The 15,265-nt window shown below is 36.3% G+C and overlaps 1 protein-coding gene across 1 annotated transcript in view; it reads left to right on the forward strand.

Moving 5' to 3' along the window:
- insyn2ab (inhibitory synaptic factor 2Ab) overlaps positions 1-14,181 on the forward strand; it is a 36,944-nt gene extending 22,763 nt beyond the window's left edge. The window contains exons 3-4 of the mRNA XM_027172175.2: positions 548-622; positions 12,609-14,181. Of these exons, the coding sequence (XP_027027976.1) occupies positions 548-622; positions 12,609-12,792 (259 nt within the window). The 3' untranslated portion in view covers positions 12,793-14,181. The remainder of the gene's footprint in view (positions 1-547; positions 623-12,608) is intronic.
- Positions 14,182-15,265: the final 1,084 nt, after the last annotated feature.

Below are 15,265 nucleotides of genomic sequence, written 5' to 3' on the forward strand. Positions count from 1 at the left end.
GTATTAAGCAATCAGGGACATAATGTCACCTTGTTGATTTCAAATTTAGTGCATTCACTAACTACTAGCTAATTTGGAAAATGGCTTCTCTACAGCTGAAGACTTTATACTTTTGTGTGACATACAGTAACTGCATCAGGACCCCTTGTTGTCAATCACTGAATGTAAATGATTATCGATCAATCTACTGCTTTAAGAGATGTTATTTCCACTCTCCTACACTCACATTTATTTTTTCTCACCTGTTGCCTGTTTATTTACACAGCAACATTATCTTATGCCCAATGCCACCATCAGTGTCGCATGGTGTTGGATGTTGGTATCAGAGCAAGTATAGCTATGCTTAATTAACCATGGTGTTGGAATTGTACTTGATCAAACATTTTTTGCCTATATTTTATTATGAGTATTTATTATTTTGAGTATCTTCAGTGGAGTAAATGTTGGTGCAGCATGTAGCAATGCTAACTCACAGGACCAGGGTGTTGATAAGAATACTATTAGAACAAGGGGGCAGATCTTTTACATATTCTTTTTTCTTTGGCAGCCGACTATCATACCGAACAGGGCAGGATACAGCCAACTGTGACACGTGCCGAAATAGTGCCTGCATCATCTACAGGTGAGACACTATAAGCTGTGCTTACCATAAATATGTAGCCAATTATCTCAATATTATGAAATACTGTATTTTATGATGAGAATGTTGTTTATGCTTCTGCCTAGCATTTTCACACACTGACTAAAATGGATTCTATTAAATTAGGTTTGTTTTGGAGCTCTTTGGGTTTTTTTTTTTTTGGTTTAAACATTACAGACATGCATGCACATATTATTAGGAACAACACTTAAAAAAAAGGAAGAAATTACAGACAGGAAGCCAGGAGCAATGAAGAAGCAGTTACTTAGGGAATGTTTTTTTAATCCAAAGTCAGTGGGACAAGCTTAAAGCAGGATATACAGTAATAAGGACGAATTGTGCATGGGAATAGCAAGACATATAAAGTATACAGTAGGAAACAGGGAGTATAAATATGCAGGGTAATGAGTCGTTAAATGGGGTGATAATTATAAGCCTGGAGATGGTGAATACTGATAGGTTCAATGGGAGGTGGGAGTGTCTTAGGGTTTGACAGCTGCTCACTCCACCAGACTCATGCTAAACAGTGGATTTCACATAGCGTTAGTATTTTTGTCAAAGTCAACAGTCAATGTCGACTTATTATTCTGCATTTTATGAGTCATTCAGCGCTACTTTACACGTTATTACCAAACGAGATATTTTAAGAATGTTACAATGGCTAGACTCCAGACACTCTTGATACTATACAGACGATATATAGTCCCATAATGCACTGCAAACATACAGACGGGTAACAAAAGGCACAAATTCTGCCTTGGCAAGTCTCCAGAACTGTACTTGGTCGATGCACTAACCTAATGGTCGAGGTGTTGGACTACTGGTTGGTAGGTTGCAAGATTGCATCCCAAGTCCACCAAGCTGCCAATGCTGAGCCACAGAGCAAGATCCTTAATGCTTAGTTGTATAAAACAAGATTTGTTTTGAAAAAGGGCATCTGCCAAATGCATAAATGTAAATGTACTGAACAGGCACAAAACACAATTCTCCCAAAAGATATTCCCTCAGTCAGTTTGATGCTGATGATGGAGCAATCTAACATGTTCATTCAAAATCTCCAATAGGTGTGCAAAACATTGAAAGACATATCACTCTTTTAGAATAAATGTGTATTGATTTGTATCGACTTGTCTGTAAAAGGATAAAATCCAAGTCATACTCAAAAATGTATCCTACAGCAGAGAAACTGTATTTTCCTATAATTTGTCACCTGTCTGTTCTGTAAATCGGTTTCAACACCATGACTGTGGAATCCCTGTGATGAAGCCTCATGATGAAGGCTAAATGAAGCACAAGGTTACCAATTTAATCTGAAGCACTGAGCTCTCAGACTTTAACTAAGCATGTTGATTTGTGTACGTTTATGAAGCTCTCACTTCTAATGATTTCTAACGTTTTTGTGACTCGCTGTATATGCTTTCTTAAATCTTTAAAACTATCATGAACACCATCATTTGTAAAAAAAAAAAAAACAATTTCTAAACAAACAAACAAACAAACAAACACAAACAAACAAACAAACAAACAAACAAACAAAACTGTTGAATGTGGACTGATTTTGGTTTGCACTGGAACGCAATTTCAGTGAATGACAACGCAACTCGTACTCGGGTCTGCACTTTTTCAATAAGTAAAGTAACCTGCTCTTGTGTTTAGCTGATGATGACTTTATTAGTTTCCACAGAAAGTGTGTTTCATGTCTTGCAGGAGCACATTGTGAGGTGAGATTCCTTGCTGTGCATAATAGCACTAAAATAATAATAAAAAAAAAAAATATGATGATTTGTTTTGTATCCTCTATGAGTGTTTGTGATGATGTAAGTTGAACGTAATTGCACCTGGGTTCAATAGAATCAAGTGAGTCTGAAAACAGAACGATGCAGCAGGAGGGCGCCGGGAACAGTCGCCATCGCACTCGGACCACAGCAAACATGCCCAATGTGAAAAAACTGCTTATTACAGGGTTATTCTAAAAATTCACTACACACAAATTGGCAGCATGAGACAGATGTGATATTTGAGACTATACTATTACATTTACAGCATTTAGTAGACACCCGTATCCACAGCAGCTTACATTTTATCTCATTTTTTATACAGCTGAGCAATTGAGGGTTAAGAGCCTTGCTCAGTGGCCCAGCAGTGGCAGCCTGGTGCACATGGGAATCAAACTCATGATCTTCCGGTTGTTAGTCCAGCACCTTAACCACCAGGCTCCAACATCCCCCTATTATTTAATCTTGTGCAACCTCACCAAAATCTATACTCATGAGCCACTCTAGCTGCATCGGTAGTCCTTAAGGTCCAATTATGTACACAAAGTATTCTTAAAGGTATACTATATTTATGTTCCAGGAGCAAAATACCTATTAACGGTGCAAAAGATAACCTCGATAGTGTCTTTATTTATGAACACAAACACAGATGAATCTTGATCTCATTGTTCTAATTCAGCAGTTGGAAGAGAACAGTTTGTATCCATCAGTCACACTACTTAAGTGCAGCATTCATATTTCTACTTGGGTTCATGAGCATTCCCGGAATAGCTTGTCCAATTTAGTCATTAAACTAAATTATGCTATAGGGAAGTAAGGAAACCTAAAACAAACAAACAAACAAACAAACAAACAAACAAACAAGCAAACAAACAAACAAAAAAAATTTTTTTTTTTTTTTTTTTAATGAATAGCGGATGGTGGAACATTTTCCAGTACAGCTTTTTTCTTCTGAGATCATTCATCATGTAAGTGTTTATATATGTAATACAAAGCCAGAGGGCATTCTGTCTGCAACACAGAGCGTCGGATTGCATCATTATATAACCACAGGATGACCTATAAGATGTGTGTGAATGTGTGTGCCAATGGCATATGGATTATAAGACATAGAAAACACTGAGGTTCCTGTTGGGAAATTGTTCATTTATAATGCATAGTGCTGATTTTGTTACGAAGACCAACAAAGTTATTATGGTTCAGTGCTATTGCATGCATCCAAACAAGCACACTTATACGCCTCATTTGAACGTGAACAGCTTGATATCCATTTATGAATGTTTATATCAGCATGTAAGCATACGAATGCATTATGAATGCACACACTTTTTTATATGCAACCTTTTTTCATTCATTTACTCTACATGGACTCTTATACAGAAGGAGCTACTGTGTATGTGAGATTTCCATTTATCATAAAAAAAGTGACAGTCCAGCACACTGAAGATGGAAATGGGAATGCATTTGTCTAGATAGATTAGATATGAATTTAAATGAATTACAGCCAGAGGAGTCAGGTAAACACTGTTGATATAAAACGTGTAATTGTTTCTCCTGTTTGTATAAACACAGAGTTTATGAATGCCATTTTATTTTCTTTACTTTGGGCTGATTTTCATCAGTTCCATTTGATAACTGTTCAGCACATTCAGATATATCCAGCAGTGTGATAGGATTTAAAGAACTAAAAGAAAACAAGCAATTTGCAGGGCAATAATTACCCTGGTTGTAAAACAAATTATAGGCTACACAAAACTAGATCTCTGAACTAAATCTCTTTTTTGTATGGTTTCGTTATATTTTGTGCTTCAAAACATCCTACAAGAAATACACATGCCTGCTAAGCTACAGTACCATGGGACGTGAGATCTGGTGACAGTGAAGGCCATGCCATATCACTCTTTCTAATCATCAGGATAGAAATGTGTCCTCATAGGTTAAAGATAAGGCAGAATAAAATTGGATTGATTTATAGTGACTTTCCCATAAGATCCAAACCATACCTGCAAAATCCCCCCAACAGCATATAAGAGAAACTGTTTTTTTCTGAAATTTGCCACCTTTCTGTGCATGAATTTCAACAGCATGTCTCTGACGAATTACAAAGTAGCCTAAAACATTTAAAAATAAAAAAATCACAAGGTCACGCATGGAATTTGAAGTGCTGAGTTCAGATTATTTGTTCACAGGCTTAACTAAGCATGTGTGAATTTGTGTAACCACCAGGTGGAAAAATAATGATAAATAATCCTAACATACAGTATAAGCGTTGAGATTTCCCCACACCAGTTCTATCAAACGCCAGTATGACCACGGAGAGTGAAGCCTCACACATAAAGCTACCACTGCATCTGCCCTCTTCCATATACATCAGCTCACAGACACCTACACTTGTATAATGTCAGTCTGGATAATGTCCTGGATGTCTCTATACATAGGGGAAATTAACAGCTTTCAGCAAAATCTAATTTCATTCATAAAACTTCCTCCACATAATTGACATTTCTTTGTAAACATATGCAGAGTCATTTTTCTCAGCTTTTGTTCCCAGTTTGACATTGTTGTGTGTGATGTGCTTGCCATGTATCTGGTTAAAGTCCATCTCAACCTTGCGACAGCTTCCTGATCCCGTTCTTTTGTCAAAGGCATGCTTTAATAGAGAGAGAGAGAGAGAGAGAGAGAGAGAGAGAGAGAGAGAGAGAGAGAGAGAGAGAGAGAGACAGACAGAGAGAGAGATTAATTAATAAGTTTGTAAGCTATACTGCATATATAGAGAGAATAATTTATTAATCTCCCCAAGGGGAAGTTTGATGTGAAACCAGCACAACACAATAAGCAATTAGGAGAACTAAGACTTAACACTTCTCGAAACTTCACAATATACCACAATTTAGAAAGAATTACATACACAATTTCTGTACAGGTTAGCAAGTTAAGGCATATGGGGTGAGCAGTTGTGGTAGTATGCGTATAAAAGTATAGGAATAAATAAAGTGCCAGTGTACAGTGCGTGTACATGTGCAGGGACACTATGTAAAAATCAATAGACATGTCTATCATGTCTAAAGTCCGAATAACTTCCCAACCTTACTGCTGTCTTATTGTAGAATCAGAGTGCAGCGGGCAAGAGTGACTTCTTGTACCTGTGCCTGTTACAACTAAGCTGCCCTAATCTACTGGAGAAGCAGAAGCAGTCTTTGGCCAGTATGGCATGGAGAGTGTGATTGATAGTGTCCATCCTCTCACTTTTGTCCACCATCCGACTTTCCGCCATCGCATCCAGGGTTTCCGGGTTTGGATGGATAGATGGATGGATGGATAAATGGATAGATAGATAGATAGATAGATAGATAGATAGATAGATAGATAGATAGATAGATAGATAGATAGAAGTAGTAATACCAAAGTAGAGTGTGTAAGATGTCTAAAACCTTTCTAGCTAAGTTTAATTTTCTCAGGATTTAAACAGGTTTTAGGATACATAGAGGACACGTAGTGAATGGATATACGACTAGTTTAGTTTGTAATCATATAACTACTGTCAAAATATCAGTGCTGCTTATCATCTTAACAGCACAAGCATGTTCTCATACTATAGACAGCAGAAACATTTAAAAATGTTTAAAATGGCCCAATCAAAATGTGTTTATATTTTAATAAATAGAACAGACTTGAGATTAGATTGAGAAGATTTTTTCCTTGCTGACGTGGCTTTGGCTGTCTAATGCTTTGAGAGGTGACACTGACATTCAGAATAAGAACACGTTTCCCCTTGTAAACTCATAATATTTTCACTATTTACCCTTTTTTCTTTAACTTCACATCAGCTTGAGATCCATGCAACTACAGTATCTGTCATTTAATAAGGAAATTGACTATTATGAACTATCGTCTTTTAAATTAGATACCTAATTAGTTATTATTGATTATTAATTAATTATTATTTTCATTTTAATGCACTAGTTAAAAGTATATAAAAAGATGCATAAAGCCGGGCCATAATATACTGTACTATAGTATAGTATACTATAGAATGAATACCAAATCCATCAACCCCCCCCCCCCCCCTGTATCTCTTTGTTTAATAGAAAGCCTGTACTCTGTCTCATATCATCCACTATCAACTCAATATGACTGTCCACAGTAGAGCTTGAAAAATGATAATGTTTAGTGCCCACCATCTTCGCATCTTGAGCTGTGGGTATCCTCTTATTCAGGCAAAACCCAAGCGGATGCATTTTTAATGCGAGGCGAATTCCAAATTCTAACACTTCGACATCGTTTACATAAAACGCATTTAAACGTATTTAAGCCAATATAAGTAGTACACAGCATTATGCCTACTTTCTTTGTATCCAGGACAATTATTGTTACTATCCTTTTGGCATGAATTATTAACTGGTGGTTGATTTCTGTCCCTGTCGCTTTCATAAGATGCGTTTTCCATTGTTAGTCACAAGTCTGTTTCCAATAAAGAATTTATGGCGGTGGAATAAACTGCGAAAATCCGATGCTTTATAACAGGTGAAGATGAATTCTTTCAGCTGTCGGAGATCTCTTTCACTCTGTGATTACCTTAAGTCTGCTAAGCTGTTAGAAAAAAGATAAAGATAAAGATACTGTGTGCAGCTGGGAGCCAGCAATGGTATGAATGCCGGGCTGTAGTCAGCACTAATGAGCCCTGCTGACTCACTGAAACAATCTGAAACAGGAAAAGGGGGAAAAGAGGATGTCTGATTGCTCCAATCTGTTCCTGAGCTGTCTAGAGAGCATGACCTGACAGTTGATGGTTAGCTCTGCATTTTAGCCTGAAGTGCCAATCAGACGATCGGGCCAGTCAGACATCCTGTTCCTCCATCCTCACTCGGGAGTGAATTCTCTTCTGTTTCCCTAACTTGCCTTTCTTTGTATCCTCTCTCCATCCCAAGCATCCTAGAGAATGGACACTGATGGATCGTTAAACAGGCAGAGGGAGTACAGGAGATGGATAGAAGCCATGTTTTGCAACACAGCTAGAAAGCAGAATCATAAACTACTGAAGATGGCAAGATAATTGCAGCACCCATGTTTTAACAGTTGTTTCTGAATAACAATAATACATCGCCTGACAAGTCTAATAACTATGATTATACCACAGCACTCTTGAATACTCAAGTCTGATTGGTCTGGAATAATTTTATGTTAACATCATGGTTCTGACCTAGGCACCAGTTGCAAAAATTATATTAATATACTTCTTGTAATACAATGACATTTCTATTGTAATAACACCTACAGTATGTGTATGGCGAACACTTCAAATAAATGAAATGAGTTTTATCTAAGCTAAGCTAAGCTAAGCTAAGCTAAGCTTTCGCCTAGATGGTAGAGTTGTCAGTACAATAGTCTGAAGGGCTCTCCAGTGTCAACACAACAAGCAGTAACTGTAACGTTAAGTTTTTCTGTAACATGTCAAGCTGATTTTTTTTGTATTATTCATTTCAAGAGGCAGAAAAAGACCGATTTTTTGGGTTGTTTATAGCTGCTATAACATAAGTGTTAACAGGAACCAACTTGATTTGTCCATGTTCCACAACACTAAGAAAAAATATGACAGCTCTTGACAGGTATTTATATTTTGTCAGAGAATGCCTTGTACTCTTTCCCGACTGGTCTCACCCTGCTCAGGAAATATCATTCTTGTCAGACAGAGATATGGTTTGGACTCCAGAGCTTTTTCTTCCAAAATAACTGATGAATGAACTAGAGAAGGTTACTTTTATCTGCTTTAACACCAAAATAACAAAAATAGTTTGCTGGAATCCTCTATATATAATCAGCAGACTTGTTTGGACCATATTTCTACTGCATATTACTGCATACATTACACACACACACACACACACACACACACACACACACACACACACACACACACACACACACACACACACACACACACACACATGGGCTGGGAAGTAATACCACACACATGGGGTGGGAGGTAATACCACACGAATCTCTAATTCTAATCTAAATTTCATCTCTGAAATACTGATTTATTTATGAAAAAAATTATATGATAATGAAAGCACTCTTGTGTTGAGTGTATAATGTCTTAATGCATAGATATAATATACAATGTTCGTGCACCACCTAAGCCAGGTCTCTAGAATAACCTGTTCCTCAGCGTACAGGTACAGAGTACTGAGATACAGACAGCTTGTACTCCAACTTGCCCTCACTTATTACTAAAGAGCCAGCAACTTGCAGAGTAAATACTACACAATCAATCTCAATCAATCTTTTTCTAACAATCTTGCTTTGTGCAAACACAGAAGCGAGGAATTCATAAAAAATCCTATTGTTCAAATATTTATGGCAATACACAGAAGTCTGTATTTTGGCAAAAATAAAAAAAAGTCTTTGGGCAGTATCTACTGTAAATCCCACATTGTGAGTTTGCAGTTGTATGCATGTGTAAGCATCAGAGCATATAATTGAGAAAGACCTGAGGTTACCTTTATCTGCTGTTAACAAAAAGAAGAGATTTATGAATCCATAACTAAGCTGCCAGTCAAAGTAATGTAATACATGCATAGTACAAACTTCTTGTGTAAGGACAGAATGTGCACCTTGAACAGATTAATATCAATATAATTACTGTGGATGGTACCACTTATACACTATGAATATGGCTTTGGACAAGAACTGTTACAGATTTGCTACAGTGGATTAGAAAATGTTAGGGATAAATAGTAGCTTAATTTAAACTTTATCATTTTTATTTTATGTTTCTTAACTTCTGTAAAACTGCTTTGAAATAATGTCCATTGTTAAAAGTGTTATATAAATAAATTGAATTGAATTGAACTGAATAGAATTGATTATAAAAGCTTTACGTCTGCAAGTGGCTTTGCACTCAAATCTTGATCAGTGAACAAAACATCAACAAATCAGACTTCAATTTCAACAAATTTAGAGTGAATAGATCACAGAAGGAAAATTATTTATAATTGCACTAGCCGTTCTCATCCAGATGAGTGACTTCGTTTATTGGCATTCAGATTATCTCAGGGAGTTTTTTCTTGCCAACGTTACCTCTGGCTTGCTCATTAGGATTAAACTGTTATAATTTATGTATGTATGTATAATATAGTGTATACTGTAAAGTGATTCATTTTGATGAAATAGTCATCTGATCATTAAAGTACGGTACTTTTGTTACCAGCTGTCCACATGAACTCATCCGCATATAAGTACCTAATGAATAACTGTACCTAATGAATAACTGCTCAGTACGGTCTTATATACATGCTGGAACAGTGCCCATTCTCTTCAATATGTCAGACTCAAAACTTGCTAAGTTTTCATAAACAGTGCATGAAGGATAAAACAAAAACTTGTATGTTTTTCCAAATTTAACACACTGGAAAGAAATCTACTCCAATCATTTGCATGGATCTATCAGAACTACGTTGCTTGTCAGAGGAAACAGGACAAAAATTCAGAGGACACACATTATTTGAGTAGATCATCACGGACTGCAGTCTGACACTCGCACACTGTATCTTCAAGTGCCAAGTGATCTCATAACAAGCAAAATAAACATGGGCTTTTTGTGCTTCGGTGAATACAATTGCTTGCCAACTCGGCTGTAATTTATTTAGAGCACAGTCTAATCTTAAATAAATAGATATAATTGACGGTCATGACTGTACTCATATCCATCCTGTTATGTGTGTTTGGATTTTAATAAATTCTGTTGGGGGGTTGGGGGGTGGGGGGGTATCGTTTATGGACTGCAGAGCTTTACCATCTCAGCACTGTTCTATGATGAGTCACAGTATTCAGGACACGGCTGCATGCAGAATGATTTTATTTAGATCAGATTAAAGCTGGTGCAGTACGCTAATCGGAGGATTTAACTGCTCCCGTCCACACAAATCATCTTATCAGCTAGGGATCATAACTGTAGGGTGGAGAGTGGGTCAGATAGCTCATAGTGACACACGCCCTTAGCACTACAGTAGTATACAAAGACAACTGTGTGTTTGTATTTGAACTTGAGTTATAGTCCTTTTCTGTTGACAGTTTAACATGTAGAGATAAAAAAACAAAGAACCATACAACCTGATGTAGCTTGAGAGGTCCTGCAAAGAAGAATGAGAGAAACTGCACAAAAATACGTGTGGCAAGCTTGTAGCATCGTACTCAAAAAGACTCAAAAAGAAGTTTTCATTTTTTTTATTTTTAATAAATTTGCAAAGATTTCAAACAAACGTCTTGTCATTGTGTGGTATTGTTTGTAGAATTTTGAAGGACATAATGAATTTAATCCATTTTGGAATAAAGCTGTAACATAACAAAATGTGGAAAAAGTGAAGCGCTGTGAATACTTTCCGGATGCACTTTAGATAGATAGTTAGATGGATGGATGGATGGATGGAAGGATGGATGGATGGATGGATGATGTATTTGTATATATTTAAGATCATCCAGTGTTTAACAATTCCTACCATGTTGTGATCCTAAAATCTTTTTTAGTTAAATCAGCTTTGTTCCATCCTACCATTTAACATCCTATCTCTGTTAACTAAGCTGCCCTAATCTACTAGAGAAGCAGCAGCAGTGTTTGGCCAGTATGGCATTAATACCATCCATCCTCTCACCTTTGTCCAACATCTGACTTTCCACCATCACCGATTTAACGGTTTGCAGCCAGTACCTGACCTCACTAATGCTCTGGTGGTTGAATGAGCACAAAACTCTATAACCACACCCCAAAATCTTATTGAAACAGCCAAAAAGGATTCATCTATGTATATTAGGATGTTCAAAAAGCATATGTGGGTGTGATTGGTCAGGTGTCCCTATACTTTTTTCGTTTTATGTTTTATGTCAGAATTTTAATATATATATGTTATAATTAACATATTGGTTATTATTAAGTAAATTAGCTATTATGCCCAATATGTTAATTACAAAATATATATATAGTAATTCTGATGTTTATTCCTAGCAATCACCTTTTTTTGGCTGAGTTTATGTTTAAAACCAATTTGCCATTTAAACAGTATTTTTAATAGACACAAGAGGGTGACTGACCTGAAAACATAGGGTCATTAAAGATGAGTGCAAAGTATTGTGTTTTCCACCTTGATTCCTGAGCAAAAAGTAGACCCCGAAGACCCTGGTGAGTGAAAAAAAAAGAAAAAAGAAAGCAAAGCTCAAAGAACTGAAGTGCCCTCATGTGCAACATTTAAAACAGTGCTTTTAAATAAAGATTCTGTAAAATGTGTTCTTTCAGGTCATAAGTATTGTACGTAAGGCGCTATAGTACTTACTCCTGATGTACAGTGAGGTCTAACTGAGGTCTGGGAGCACTAGTGAAACTGTTTCTGAAATTGAACCCAATTTTTTTTCATTGCAAATGATATCAGCAACAACTTCTGAACTGTAGAATATTCGAGTATCTGAGTAGTTGTACGTCCCTGTTTTGTTTTAATGAGAGAGAGAGAGAGAGAGAGAGAGAGAGAGAGAGAGAGAGAGAGAGTTCACTCAATGCCACATGTTTCTTTTAAAACCTGAGTATCCAAGCTTGATCAAATTCATCAGCATGTCATGAAAACACATGCTTCAAAAAATAAATAAATGACTAAGTGACTAATAACACAAATTTGCTTGTCAATTTGCTCATTAGAAAATGGGCAACGTCTTAAATATTCATACTCTCCCAGAAAATCCAAAATAATTGATATAAACAGATAAAATAATTTTATTTAATTCTAACACTAAAAATAAATAAATTGTGCTACAGCTTGAAAATTAATATTCTTCTTGCAGTAAAAATCTGTTTTTTTATTTAAAACTAGAAACAAACAAAAATTCTATTTTAATTTTAAAAAGGAAAATAGAAATATTTAAAAATATAAAAGACTGTTACGCATCCAGAATTTATGAACCATAATGTATACTCAGAGCAAATTTTCTGCCATGATTAGTTGTTAAAAACATCCTAAATCTGTTGTAGGTTCATAAGAGTGCGTCATACAGTACACTGGGCTTACATCACATAGTATCACTTGGTTTTGAAAGTTGGAGAATTGTTTACAAGTATAAGTAAAAGTACCTGATACTAGTGTTATTATTGATGGATTACAATCATTATAATTATTGCATGCCTAAAGTAAATGCGTATATCTCTTTTTTAGTGTGGAGCTGGACTTTAAGTTGCAAGAGGATAAGCTGCAGCCTCTGATGAAAAGACTGTGTCCAGCAGTAGACCCGGCCTACCCTTCTCTGCCTTATACGCATGAAGTGTACACTTCCACCCCCAAGCGCAAATCCAAGGCTGAAGCCAAGAAGCATGCACGCTGGAGACTCTGGTTTCTCTGAATCTCTTTCACCTTTCTCTTATTTCCAGCATTCATGCACCATAATGCCACAAGAACAACTAAAGCATCCTGTCAAATTCTGCACTGACAAGCAGAAAGTGAAATACCACAATCCATTGTTTTGAGGTTGCAGCACTTGGGTTGCTCTTTGACATTGGATTTTAATGAGGATTTGCATTTGTTTTCATCCTGGAATCTGGAATCGTGTTTACCAAAAGTTTTTTTTAATGTGTGTTTAAAGATTACAGTAAAGATAGCCAGCAATTTGGATAGTAGAGATTAGGGCTACTAATTAAATCCCAATAAAATCTCTCCTTTTATTGTCCTAACTCTGTCTACTTCTGCAGGGGCTCTATAGAGTGGAACAAATAACCTTCACAAGTAGGTCAATTCTACTTTGGACGGTCACCTAAGACATCTAGTCAACAAAGCACAAACTTTGGGGAAAAAATATAGTGAATGTTGAATCTAAAACATTTTCTTGTTTTCCTTCTTTCTTTATTAAATTGTTCATAAGTTGCTCTGAGAAATTTTGTGTAAATGCAGAATTATTTGACTGCATGCACAATACATGGCTTTATTCATGAGTACTTTATTTCATAGCTAACTTTATATCTGTTATAAATGTTGAAAATTTTATGATGTTGAGAATTTGGCTTTTGAGAAGTAATTACATTGGTAGATTGTAATATTCTGTGAGCTCAAGAGGAACTGACATTCTCAAGAAAAATGTTTTCTATAAATTGTACTGACTTGTTGATTTCGACAATAGTCTGTCTTTCGTACTGAACGACATCTATGACCGTGTAGCCGAAGATTGTCCAAACATAAAATAATGAAGTTTTATTATATATTTTCAGGCAAATTACATGGTGTTTTCTAAAGTTAACGTTAAACACTTGGATAACGAACGCTGGGATAATAACATAAACACTGGAAATGTACCTGCTTATTTGTGTACACTCAAAACCTGAAATCCCTTAAGATCTAAAAAGTGAAATGAGACGGACAAAAAGGGCTATGTAAATATCTTATTCATATCAATTTAAGCAGTTACTACTTGTCAGCTTTGTATTAGCTACTTGAGAAAAGTTGACTTCCCTCAAGCCATTACATAGCCTACATCTACTTCAATGCTAAATGCAGTATATTGTTAGGAACCAATCACTTGATCTCTAGACATCAGTCGAACCATATATTTTTTATAATTCATACACATATTAGTTTAGATTTACAGTCGAATTGCACAGTGTGGACTAGCTGTAAGTGTAGCATAATGATACACAGATGCATTGTTAACCTTTGAGAAAGTGCAATTGATTTATATTGTGCAATATTCTACATTTTATACTCTTTCTACCCACAAAAAATTCATTTACAATAAAGAAACTGCTGCAAAAACCCAAGCCTCGGCTGTCATTTTCTAACTGAATCACTCTTTTATTTTTTTTCCTCCCAAAGCCGACTAGCACTGTCTTGTTTGCAGATACCTAAAAAGTAGATCACAGCACTCCACGCATAGAACAGATTGAACAGTGCTCTGAAAAGGACTCAGCTGCGGGATTTAGAAGGTGGGTACTTTTTTCTTGCTGAAATTGATTGGCTCCAGGTTTGGCATGCTCCACAGACATGCCCTGTGATTGGACTCCCTCCAGTGAAACACCTGCTTCCCAGATATTGCCAGTGAGCGTATAGGGATAAGATCATCCTCTGATCTCTCTCTCTCTCTCTCTCTCTCTCTCTCTCTCTCTCTCTCTCTCTCTCTCTCTCTCTCTCTCTCTCTCTCTCTCTCTCTTTCTCTCTGCTCTCAGCTAATATAATGCGTCTTTTTTGTGTCTAAATGCATGTTACATAGAGTTTTAAAACACTCCAGCTGTTAGTCATTAACTAGTTTTTGTACTAAAACACCTGATATAATAGGGACATCTTGGTAAAAAGCTTTGGTAGGTTCTGTTAGCAGAAATTCAGAAAGCTATTTTAGCACAGAACTGATAACAGTGTTCAATTTTCATTTTGAAGCCTGTTAAATCTAGATAAATCCTGTAGGTTGGATTGGCCTGTTATCTGTTCTTATGACTTTCTTATGATTTCCAGGTCAGTGATATGGATTTAAATGCTTACTTTAAAGGCTAAATTCATAAATAAAAATTATATGGAATAAAAATTAAGTATAAGTTATTGCTAAATTCTCCAATTTTCAGATTCGTAAATTCTAAAATGTTATTTTACTCAGAATCACCTCCAAGGTCCACCAAGACATTACAGTGGCACATTCCACAGGAACTGCCCTTGTGGCCATCATTGAGAAACTTCATGTTTCAGAAACCTCAACATAGTCAGTCATAATAGGTGGATGAAATGCACACCTGCTTCATGCAGATTCTCTACTAGTGTCCCACAAGGCTGAGTACTGGGTCCTCTTACAGTATGTTCTCAATTTATACCTACTTTCTCGGTGAGCTCATATCCTCACA

This window comes from Tachysurus fulvidraco, chromosome 12, assembly GCF_022655615.1.
Source record: "Tachysurus fulvidraco isolate hzauxx_2018 chromosome 12, HZAU_PFXX_2.0, whole genome shotgun sequence".
In the NCBI taxonomy this organism is placed as follows: domain Eukaryota; kingdom Metazoa; phylum Chordata; class Actinopteri; order Siluriformes; family Bagridae; genus Tachysurus; species Tachysurus fulvidraco.